Raw genomic sequence first — 12,232 nt, 5'->3', positions numbered from 1 at the left:
GATGCTGTTCATTTCTTAGTTAAATTTGTAATACCTTGTTAATACTACATCAGTGTAGTACAGACTGTTTTTTAATGTTGATACTTTCTCATTGGCTGACCTATTTCAATAGATAACCATAAATGTTACAAGATGCAAATACTATCTACTAAACTTTTAATCATTGTGAAGCTAAAGTGGAGTATACATATAACAAATTCATTCGTGTTGTCTAGTTTTAGTGTCACAATTACAATTTTTTGTCACTTTTATTTGCATCTAGACTTTGCATCTGTGAAAAATGTCATCATTTGCATTCACTGCTAACCTATAAATCTCTTATAAACTGCATTTGTGATCTGGTACTTATGGTTAGGAAGATGGAAGCAGATTGTCTCCTGTAGAACACTCTGGGTTCAACAAATCTCCAGTTTGATTATTTCATGATTCACCCATGTGTGTGGAAATTTCTAATAAATAATTATTCAGCTTTTCTTATGCTTTTTTGTCTTATAAAAATCATGAGTATTTCTCAGATAGACACAACAGATATTCATTTAATACATTTTAAAAATACTTGTAATTAATTTTGCAATTTTTCTTGATGTCACATAAGCCATCATTATGATTTTAAATTCCTTAAAAACTATCAAATTTTTAAAAGAGTGAAAAATGAAGTTTCTTCCTTTATAATTCTCCAGTTTGTCCTCTTAATTAAGAATCCTTTCCTGTTCTGACATAAGTATCTAATATTGGTTACTATATGAAGAGAAGAAAAAGAACATGTGACAATAGATCTGTGTTTAATTCTCTTCCAGGAGGGCTGTGACAAAGTCTATATCAGTACATCTGATGTGCAGATGCATGCCAATTATCATAGAAAAGATTCTGCTATTATACAAGAGGGTTTCCAGAGGTTCCGTGCAACTGAAGAATGTGGTGCTGTGTATTGCACCTTCTTTGGACAGAGAACAACACACTTCCATTGCAGGCGTGATAACTGCAAATACACTTTCAAAAATAAAGCTGATATGGGTAATTATTAGAAAACCACCCTTATAATTGCTACAGTGAATTTACTTCTGTTTATTACATCTAAAAGCATTACCAATCTTTGTCTCTTCCTACGCAAATCATTACTTTCACATTAAAATCAGCTGAGTTACACATAAGTAACTTATTGTATTAAAAAATTCTATATTGTTGTGTTTTTTTGATGATATATTTTTTCACAAAAAACTGTATTTTATTGTAGAGAAACACAAAACATATCATATAAAAGATGAACAACTGAGCAGGGATGGTTTCAAAAAGTTTATGAAGAATGAAAACTGCCCATTTGAGAGCTGTCGTTTCTCGAGGGTTTGCAACCACATTCACTGCATTCGTGCAGGATGTAACTATGTGTTGCACTCCAGTGGACAGCTGTTCAGTCACAAGCGTAAACATGAGCGCCAAGATTCAGAAATGGCTTACCGCAAATTTAAGTTGGCACAAAGCATGATAAAAACATTTAGTGAGGGTCAGCAGGCACAACATCTTAGTCCATCTTTCATTCATGCCTTCAGTGACCAGGTAATATTTTAATTTGATAACTTTTTTGATTGTGGTGTGGATCAAGGAGACTTTGAATATTATATCAGTAACTGTAATTCAAGTTCAGTGTAACAATGTTGGAGATTAGTGGTGTTACATTTGACCAAAATTATGTTGTGTTTTCTAAGTATTGTTTACTTAGCACCTGCTACATTACGAAGAATTATTTTCACCTGTTTCCATTACATACATTGTTTCAGCTGACACAACCTTCTGAATCACCTGTGGCCTCAATTCAGACCTCTGTAATACAGCAGGGACCAAGTTCAGTGACAGTTGACAGTGGTATCTGTCAGGCACAGGGTAATGGTGACACTGGTTCCAGTGATAGTGGGAGAATCACACCAGTCTCTGTTGCTGCTACACCTCCAAGCAAATACAGTAGCACACCATCACAAGGTAAGCACACGTATTACTAACTTGCTTCTTGGATATATTTCTTCTGTGCATCTAATGCTTTTATGTGGCATGAGTTACATAAATTACAAGAAATTGCAGAACAAACACACACACACGCACGCACCCACCCACCCACCCACCCACCCACCCACCCACCCACCCACCCACCCACCCACCCACACACACACACACACACACACACACATCATCATCATCATCATCATCATCAAAGACTGACAAACTATTCAGCTCCTTATGATGGGTATGGTATTCATAGTTCCTAAAAGAGAACACTGCTTTTAGTTTTGTTTATAACACTATGTAACAATTCCAAAATAATTCACAAGAATTTCATATAGTACATTAAAAACAGGAAGATTTTTTGTTAAATTCTTAACAACATACTGAGAAAAATCACATCACTCCAAATAATTATAAAAGTTTATGAAGGGTGCAGAGACATCCTTCTGTTCATTTTGTAATGTAAGTGTTTTTATGTACATGCCAGTGTCATCTACAGCAACTTCAATCAAAATTACTTATGCTTTCACTGTTTTAGTTGTACTGTAGAGAATGTCTGATTCACCAACACAGTTTTTATTCTCTGTTTTTGGCTAATTTATTTACCTGTGATTAAGTTGTCATGTATGACATACGAATTTTTAAAACTGTTGGATTCCATAAAAAGATGCAGAACATTACTCACTTAAGAGTATTTGTTGCAATACAAGAATTTTTTAATGAAATTATTGTTTATGAATCTTTTGCATGCTGACTTCCTACAGTTTTTTTAAAAACCATCATTTTTTAAAACAGGTATTGAAAGTACAGCAGGTTTGCCTTCAACTCCAGGACACTACAGTATGTCCTCTCAGGAGCAAGCAAATGCAATGGATCTTAGTAGTGAATCTTTGTCCAGTCAGGGTACATGGCCAAATGAAGACTTCTGGCAAAAATATCTTGCACATTATGGTCCAAATGAGAAATGCATCGGTGGTGGTCAGTGTGAAAATATTTTTAAAGAACATTTCCACTGTGTTGCTGAAGGGTGTGAAATGAGCTTCAGGTAGGGGTTACTGTTCTGTAAACTTGTCATACTACATTAATGTTTCAGGAAATATGCATATTTTTGCTCATTTTGCTTCACATCTATGACCTTTTAGTAACAGATGATGTTAAGTGTAAAGTTAATGAATAAAGCCAACATTTTTTTCTCTTATTACATTACTACTTTAAACCTCATAATTCATTGTATAGACAAGAACTTCATAATTGCAAGTGTGTGTGTGTGTGTGTGTGTGTGTGTGTGTGTGTGTGTGTGTGTGTGTGTGTGTGTGTGTGTGTGTGTGTACGCGCTTGCATGTGTGTGTGTGTGTGGGGGGGGGGGCATGCGTGTTTGTGTGCATGTGTGTATAGGCTAAAGATTCTAAACTAATGTACTTGTCATGTCCTAATTGTTATTTGGAATACTTCTGATAATGAGAAATTGTCAACTCAGGTCAATGGAAGGAGTCCGTGAACATGCACGTAACCATGAACAACAAGAGCAAGTTAGTGAAGCTTTCTACATTACTGTGGAAAGTGGAAATGACTGTCAATGTGAAGAAGAATGCCCATATAAGGGCAAGGACAAACATTACCACTGCACATGGGTAAGTCAACCCTTTATCCCAATGTCCCTCATAGTAATCCCCAATCCTGTCTTCTATACTTTTGCATTGGAGCATCCCTGCATTGATAAAAAATTTTTTTGGCATCCTCCTGTCCTATTTAAGTCTCTTCTACCCTATGCTTCTTACAATTCCCCATTATACTCACCTCAGTTAGTATCACAATTCACCCAAGTCATACTGAAGGATTAGGGGACAACTCTCTCTCTCTCTCTCTCTCTCTCTCTCTCTCTCTCTCTCTCTCTCTCTCTCTGTGTGTGTGTGTGTGTGTGTGTGTGTGTGTGTGTGTGTGTGTGTGTGTGTGTGTGTGTCTCACTTGGTTAAACAACATTGAATATTCAGTGAAATCTCCAGTTTTTTAATACTAGTAAATCTTCCGACACAATTTTTTGTTATTAATGAACTGTTGTGCAAGGTACTTCCTGTTGGAACTCCCTATTTTATCCTCAGTGAGTCCGTCATATGTTCTTTGGTACCCCTCAACACAAATAAATTGTTCTATTAATTGCAGTTGTGATAGCATTCTGTAAAGTGTCCAGTTATAATTCTTTGGCTGAGCAGTCATCACACATTCATTCTGATCGGGGTTCGATACATGTGTTTGTTATAACTTTTAAATAGGCTGTATTACAGCCAGTAGATTCTCCATGATTAATTGACTAAAAACATTACCTTTTTTTCCTCAGGACTCTCCAGAATGGTTAAAGGGACTCAGACTAATGGTTATATGTGCCTCAAGAACATACAGTTAATTTAAAAATTACTCAGTATTGTAAAAGCTTTGTGTAATATACAGTTCTCATTTTTCATTATAATCATCCTGTTTTGAAACTTAAATTATGTCCTGAGCAATTTTACTTTATAAATGTATTTTTGTTAGGTAATATATTTATTAAGTATTGGATATATTCCTGTATATCTTCTTCTGTGTCATGCACACTGTGAGAAAGGACACTTTATTACAGTCAATGAAGCAGGGATATTTCTAATGATAATTTTATTTTGTTAAATTCCAGGACAATTGCCGTGAAATCATTCTTCCATCAGATAAACCTTTCCGTCGGTTAGATCATTACAAAATGCATGAATATTCTCGCAAATTAAGCCTGACGAAAGACCCTCTTACAATGACACATCTGGCTACATCCATCGATGGCATGTTCCGCAGAAAGAGAGGAAGGCCACCAAAAAACAGAGTCATTGAGGTTAGTGATATTTAATACGTTGTTTGTTATGTTTAATAGTAAATAATTGTAGTTACTTAAGATAGAATTAATGTAGTATATTAATGTTTGGGATACAAACTTGTTGTTAAGTCAATAACATTTTGTAATTTAGTAAGTGAGTAAAATTTTCTTCTCCCTTCCTTTTCAGGTGTGGAATGACTATGTAAGTTTCATCTCATATTTTAAATTTCATAAATATTAATTAACACTGATTTACTACATTTAATTTTTTCCGTCTTTTTGCACTGCATGGTAGTTGTACCTGCCTCATCGATGTAAAGTCACTATCACAATTCTGCCTGAAGTAACAAATGTACTTTTAGTATTCTGTCTGCATTTAAGCAACAAAGTAACTAAATTTCTTACATCTGCATGTAAATGGCACTCACAAAATATGTGTTTCTCGCCATACCTTTTAATTATTTGACTGGCTGTGGGATTTAATTTCTAAAACAGTTTTGTTTTCAGAAAACTCCATGACTTATCTGACTAAGAAAAGATCAGGCAACAGCACAGCTACCAAATCTGTCTTATTCTCAAACTATGTCCTTCAGACATTATATAGCAAATTTAACTGTACCAGTGATAGTGAAACTAATGTTTCTGATTGTAGTTCACTAATAAGGTGCATGTAATTTCCTGGTTCATTTTTGACACTTTCAGCCTCTAATGAATGATACTTTGTTTGATGTTGTACTTACCTGACTGCATGAAGTATCTTGTTTAAAATAGTGAGAATGAAATAATGTCTGTGAATTTTAAAGTAAACACCATGTATTGTAATTTTAAGGCTATATGATTATCACTTTGTACGAAAGTAAAACAGTGGATATCTGTTGCAAGTTGCTTGTTACAAATGATTAAAAACTTATCGTAGGTCATGTAATGTATTACAAGGTGCAGTATTAGATAATTTATGTAAAGAAATTTTCAGTCATAAGTTGAGAATAAACACTACATTTTTCAGTCTACTGTTGGGAAAGTGACTTTTAATTTACATCAGACAAAGTTAGCAGTAATAAAAGGTCCAGAAATGATGGGGATGTTTTAAGTATGATAGTATATCATGACAGCCTATAAAAGGGTATAAAATCTGTAATGGAAAAAAGGTGGCACTGTGCATGAGGCAGAATTATCAGGATTTTGGATTGTAGGGAAAAGATTAGGTGGGAAGTCAAGAAACTAATAAATGGGCCCTGAGTCACAAGCGATGATGTACTTTGGTTAGCTGTGGACGTATAATAAAACTTAAATTTTTGTGGCTTTGATTTTCCCTAACTACAGAAAGGTGTTCCCATGTCACATGTTGACATATCATGAGGGCAACATTAAAATTCTTGGCCTAACAAAGAGATGGTGTTGATAACAATATAACTACATTTTTCCTATGTTAGCACAAGTGCACAATAATTTAAGTCAGATCTGCAAAGAAGTAGTTGCATTTGAACAACTTTTAAAAATAGTTATGTGTTAGTCAAATGTTGGTTTAATGTCCATGGAAATTAATAATATATTAGTTAAGGTTTATAAGAAGTCTGCTTCTTCACCTTTAGCAGTTATGAAACTGTTTCAGTTTTCTTGAAGATGATCCCAAAACTGCTTCTTCACTTGAAAGCATCAATGGTGCACATGACACTACATACATTAAAGCTGCAGTTAAATAGCTGACAGCCATAGGCATATCAGAAGAAAGAGTAAAATGCAATTTGTGTGAATAATTAGTTACAAGAGAAATTTGTGAAACATGGCTACTGCATTTGTTGAATGCTGACAAAAAGTCAATGTGGAACTGACTGTATCATCAATGTTTGAACATTTTAGAAAGAACTAAATTTTCTGCTGTGAATAAGATATTTATCTACCATTTTGTAATTGTAAGTGAAAGAGAAATGGAAACAATGAGTTTTAAGTCAGTGGTCCTGTAGAAAAGCAAACCTGATTTTGTCTGACAAGTGTTTTCTTGGATGCAAGAAGATTTCTTGTTATTGATAACCACGTAGATGCGAAAACAAGATCTAGTGCTACTACAAGTAATATGCTAGATGAGGACTGTGTACTAGTTAACAGATATCCGATAGGATTGGGAAAACTTGATTGGCTGGAAGTATAATTTGTTGGAACGTTCACTCTATGACTTATTCCTATGACATATATGGATATTTTATGTACAATTTTCATTGATTGGCTTAGAAATTCTCACCTTACTCTTGAACCCCATTGGAGATAATGTCAGAGAGGGAGAGATAATAAAAGAGAGGGAGAGTCCAAAGAGTTCAACACCCACGAGTGCATTTTTTCATGTTAGCTGAAAAGCCAAGTAGAGGACAAGACTAATAAATGTTACAGCTGTGCCATCAACCTGGTCATTCCTAATGTACAATATTAGAACTGCAATAGCATCTCCAGATGTCTCCTGTTTTACCAAAGAAAGCATATTCATTTAAATTATTTGTATTAGAAATTTAGATTTTGGTTTGAGAATATTACTCTCTTGCAGCATGCTATTTTTTCATATAAATTACATTAAATTACTTATTTCATTGCAGTTTCCCATGGCTCCTGGCTCTGTGATGGACTCACCACAAGCCATTTTTACTAGCTTCAAGTTGCCAAAGCCATCTACTACCCCTACAATGCCAGGATATGGCACTCAGCAACCAAATTTCACAGTATTAACTGCTGAACAAGTCAATGCAAATATTGCTACATCTCCTAGCAGTCCAGATGAGAGCTCAAAGAGTTCAACACCTGTGAGTCCATTGTTTTATTTGTACTGTGTGTTTGTGTGTACCATATCTGTAATCATTATACAAGGAGTAAATGAAGCAAGAACCTTCTCAGAAATTTGTAGTTATATGTGTGTGTATTGTGTGTATCAGTATCAAAATGGGAGTAACACTGTGTTTTCCTTCTAGCAGAGGCTTGATTTACTGCAAGAAGGGTTCTTCTCATATGCTGAAGGGTCTCCCTGTCCTGATGCTCTTTGTCCATTCAATACAAGGGCTCAGCATTTTCACTGCAGTCAACCCAGGTGCTTCTATGTAACAGACCGTGAAGACATTCTGATAATGCACTCCAAAGACTTTCATGATAACATTGATATTATGGAAGGTTTTCTATTCTTTGACAGAACTGTGGACTGTCGCCTACCTTCTTGCCATAGGTAAGTTTATGAGAATTTTAGCATTTACAGAAATATGACAGTCTGTGTCATAAAGTTTCTGACAGAAGGGTATCAATATATCCAAAATGTATGAAGAAATAGCTTCAAGGTATCTTGATTCTAATTAGTTGTAGTTTAAAGCCTAAAATCAATAAGGTATTTAGTGACATGCATGACTTACCACATTACAACAGAATTGTATTCTTCAATCAAGTACTTATTATTGTCTCTATTCAGTATTTAATTAGTATTGTTTGATTTTAAGCTTGAGTAAGGAAGCTATCTTCATCTCATAGAAATCACATGATTTAAGGAAGTCACAAATATAGTTGCACATTACAAATAAAAAATAAGTCCAATCAATGTAGTTAACATGGGAAGAAAAACATTTCTAAATTAAAATTTAATTTAATAATCCTAATTTTAATGGAAGATTATTTATTTTCATTTGGTATGGAATGAAAAAAGAAACATAAAAAGCACCACATTTAGCTTGACTATGTGTTACTTAATGAATGAGTTATTTGACTACAACTTAAGAGTATTGTTTTTGTTTCAAAATAATGTGTTTACTTCTTGCCAATAGCAACAGGGTCAACCGTCATTTTCACTGTATGAGACCTGGCTGTGGCTATTCCTTCGTACGTTATTCAACAATGGCTGTACATGAGAAGAAACACCGTTCTGAGGAAGCAGGGAATGGCGAAGCAGAACCTGAAGGTACTCAGAAGAACAATTGTGAGTCATCTCTATCTGTACAGAACCTAGTGAAGACCAGTGAAAGTGGTAAGTGTTGTTATTACCTGAAAGTTTTTGGAGTCTGCTGAGCTCCACACTTAGATTTCTTGCTTGGAATCTTGTTAAAATTTAATGTGACATATTCACCTAGAACATTATATATGTATTATTTCCTTGCTTGTTATACATATCAAACTATTTCTTTTCTCAGTCACCTGTAACAAACACTAATCTCTCCTTTACATAGTTGATGGCATCATCACGGGGAAAATTGATAGTAAAACAACTGATACAGCAATCAAAAGTGTACACAGGATGTTAGTTGGGGATGAAGGGTGGCGGGGTGGGGGGTGAGGGTGACGTGATTCCCATTAGTTTTATGATGTATTACAAAATAGTTTTGTGATTTCACAACTCTAGGTACACCTGCTAGTGGTCAATATCCAGTACATGTAGATTTATTCAAACTAATGCTAAATTCATGTGTCTGCTTGTTTGGCAGGGCCAGATAAAAGTTTGGTTTGTAAAGGTTTTTATTCCTGGTGAGGGAAGGAATGTGTAAAAAAAAAAAAGTAATCTACTGTGTGCAATAAGCAACACTTAGCAAAAATGACTCATGGCATAAATGAGTGAAAGTTTAGTGTGTAGAAACTTGGACATGTAATAAACCACACGTAATGGTGTGTAAATAATGCACTAATATATAACTAGTCATTTTTCTATACTATGAGCTCTCAGCAGAACAGTTTAAGGTGAAAATTTAGTCTTTATTTGAAGCATTTTTCAGTAAAGCTCCTCTGAAGATAACTTGCACAAACAAAAGTGAAAAATACTAAGAAGTTTTTTGAATAACTGTAGAATGTACAGATTTGTGCTCTTACATTTTTTGTTCAGCTGTATGAAGTCAAGCTCTAATTGATCCTCAAAGTTAGTGAATGACATTTAGTAGCTGGTTAAATATTTGACATTACATCAGTTGGCCACTAGGCACTTTGGTCAGAAATGGCACTGCCTTGATACTGATTATATTAGTAGAATATCACACTCTTTTCAGCTGACCAATGTCATTAACATCTAAATTTTCTAGTTTTCATTTCAACTAAAAATCTTTTAAAAATGCAGTAACAGACAGTTCTTGATTTATGACTGAAAATACTGTTCATAGTGTGTGAGTGATCAAGAAAAATGTAATAATCTTTACATTCATACTGTCTGAAGATTTGTAATCTGTTCCTTGTTGCATGTTGAACAGTGCTGTGACACTATATTTAATTCTCATTCCTGCTAGGTATGTCACCAGTGCACATAAAGTCGGAGGTTGTCAATGAGAACACAGTCCCTGTGAACTGCAGCTCACCTGTAGAGCCAGCTGTGACACAGACATCTGCTCTCACAGTGTCTTCTCCAGAAACATCTTTGAACAGAACTACAGGTATAGTTTGAAAGACAAACCTGAAATTAGTTCTTCGGTATGAAAATAGTAATTCATTATAACTGATTATTGGTTGCAAAAATTTGTTGCCTGGGAAGGGAATATGTAGTTGATTTCAGGGCTGTATGAGTGTTTTGAGGTCCTTTCACAGTCAGTTTAATTTTTTATTAAAACTGCAAATAATATTTTGTAGAGAAAGGGGTATAGTATTTACAGGTTAAAATCTCCCTGCTACTATATTTAAAACAGCATGTACAATTTAATTTTTTTATTATTACACTGATCCTCTCTATGAATTACAATTCTTTTGCACAACTAACATTAACAGTAAGTCACCCAATGCAGCACTTTCATTTTGCCTTAACAATGTCATTTTGTTCCTGTGATCATTGATAGGTATGACTTAGGTGAGTTAAACTGCATGCCTCACAAAGTATTTGGATTGATTATTTCCAGTTACAGAATTTGTCATCTGTAGACTTGCATTTGCTTGCAATTGGTGGTTTTGGAAGTATTGTTGACTTTTGTGGTGTAATACAATTTTTGATAAGAGTCTGTTTAAAATATATACTTGTGTTATCTGTTTGCCTCGGTTTTGGTTTCTCTCCAGTGGTGAAGGCTTCTGGGACTTTTTACCCGCTCTCTGCGTTTTCGTGCGAGCCGGTTGCGGGTGCGGGGGGGAAGGGGGGTGTTCCGAAATCATCCTGGGGCACGTGTCCCTCGTCCCCTCCAGCATCTGCATCCGCCAGGACCGTCAGTGTGCCAGGTGGGTGCCACTCTCCCATCCCTTCCTAGCATGCCCATGCCTAACAGTTTTGACTGACATTTGCACTAAACATTGCCCCAGGATATGAGCCATATGGACATTAACAGTGACAAAAACTTTTTTGTTCTAAATATTCCATAGTCCCCATATTATCCATCTCACCCCTTGAAATCTTTCCTGTGCTGTGTTTATGCTTGAGAGTCTTCTTTCATCTTTGTTATTGGGCAAACCAATTGTTTTTACTCTTAACACAGTATGAGAATGCTTATCTCATTAACCTATCCAACTTTGTGTTCATACATTGAAAGAAAAGTTGAATTCACCTGAACAGCATGTTAGCAAATCACACAAAGTTATGCCATTTTCAGTGAGTTTTCCTAGAATGTTTTGTGCACTACCATAGGAAGCTATACTCTCCATACAATATAAGACAAGACTTTAGTAATTGTCATGTGGGTTCTGATGTCTTAAACTGCTTCGTCATTGTTGTAGCAAATTTTTGTGGAATGACAAATATTTTTTTTGTTAATGAGCCTCAGATTATGTGAATTAATTGATGCCCCATGATTGGAATAGTACATTCAGAAATGCAAAACCAGGTCTGTGTCTGTGCAATATGTAGGATCTAGTCTGTTTTATATACTTTTATGATTGATGCTTCCGTATACTGGAAGAGAGTTTGCTGGAGTTGTTCAAGTAATGTGAACATTTGATTAAATTAATAAATGGGTTGAATATTATTTGGAAGTTTACATTTACAGTCAGTAGTTCATGTTCTCTTACGTGCTGAGAATTCCCCATTCATCTCTGTCGACATTTGACACTGTGTCACATTTGCTGCCAAGACTATTCAAATATTTCCATTAATTTATAGGTAAAGTAAATGTATATATTATACCACTTTTTATTTTTATGTTACTCACCTTCGATTCTAAGCAGCACTATTTGTTGACTAACTGCTCAGCAATGTAATTGCATGAGCCAAAAATTAACTATAATATTTCAGAAGTGCACACATGCCCACCAGATTCAATTACTGCATCAGTGATAGTATGCTGATAATACAGTTTAGAAACATTTGATACCTGGAACACTTTAAAGCAGCTGAGGTTCACTGCGTAAATATCAATCTGATGCTTTGAAAATCAGAGGCCCAAGCTCATGCAAACGCTTGTAGTAGAAGAACCTGGGAACACAAACACATATTGAACAATTTATGAATTATAATAATTTCCATGTGGTTACTGTGACCCTGTCTGGAAT

General features: G+C 35.0%; 1 protein-coding gene across 10 annotated transcripts in view; it reads left to right on the top strand.

The window, feature by feature from the left end:
* The window catches only part of LOC126297825 (zinc finger protein castor homolog 1-like), a 317,673-nt gene that overhangs the window by 271,079 nt on the left and 34,362 nt on the right, over positions 1-12,232 (top strand). For 4 of the 10 annotated variants that reach the window (XM_049989060.1, XM_049989063.1, XM_049989064.1 and 1 more), the window contains 12 exons: positions 798-1,014; positions 1,235-1,554; positions 1,776-1,974; positions 2,791-3,040; positions 3,473-3,626; positions 4,661-4,849; positions 5,019-5,033; positions 7,417-7,620; positions 7,786-8,033; positions 8,620-8,819; positions 10,060-10,203; positions 10,814-10,969. In XM_049989060.1, coding sequence (XP_049845017.1) covers positions 798-1,014; positions 1,235-1,554; positions 1,776-1,974; positions 2,791-3,040; positions 3,473-3,626; positions 4,661-4,849; positions 5,019-5,033; positions 7,417-7,620; positions 7,786-8,033; positions 8,620-8,819; positions 10,060-10,203; positions 10,814-10,969 — 2,296 coding nt within the window. The remainder of the gene's footprint in view (positions 1-797; positions 1,015-1,234; positions 1,555-1,775; positions 1,975-2,790; positions 3,041-3,472; positions 3,627-4,660; positions 4,850-5,018; positions 5,034-7,416; positions 7,621-7,785; positions 8,034-8,619; positions 8,820-10,059; positions 10,204-10,813; positions 10,970-12,232) is intronic. The other 6 variants (XM_049989061.1, XM_049989062.1, XM_049989066.1 and 3 more) reach the window with 6 other exon arrangements.

This window comes from Schistocerca gregaria, chromosome X (assembly GCF_023897955.1).
Source record: "Schistocerca gregaria isolate iqSchGreg1 chromosome X, iqSchGreg1.2, whole genome shotgun sequence".
In the NCBI taxonomy this organism is placed as follows: domain Eukaryota; kingdom Metazoa; phylum Arthropoda; class Insecta; order Orthoptera; family Acrididae; genus Schistocerca; species Schistocerca gregaria.
The sequence above is the reverse complement of the archived record's forward strand: the minus strand, read 5'-3'. Positions and strand labels throughout refer to the sequence as shown.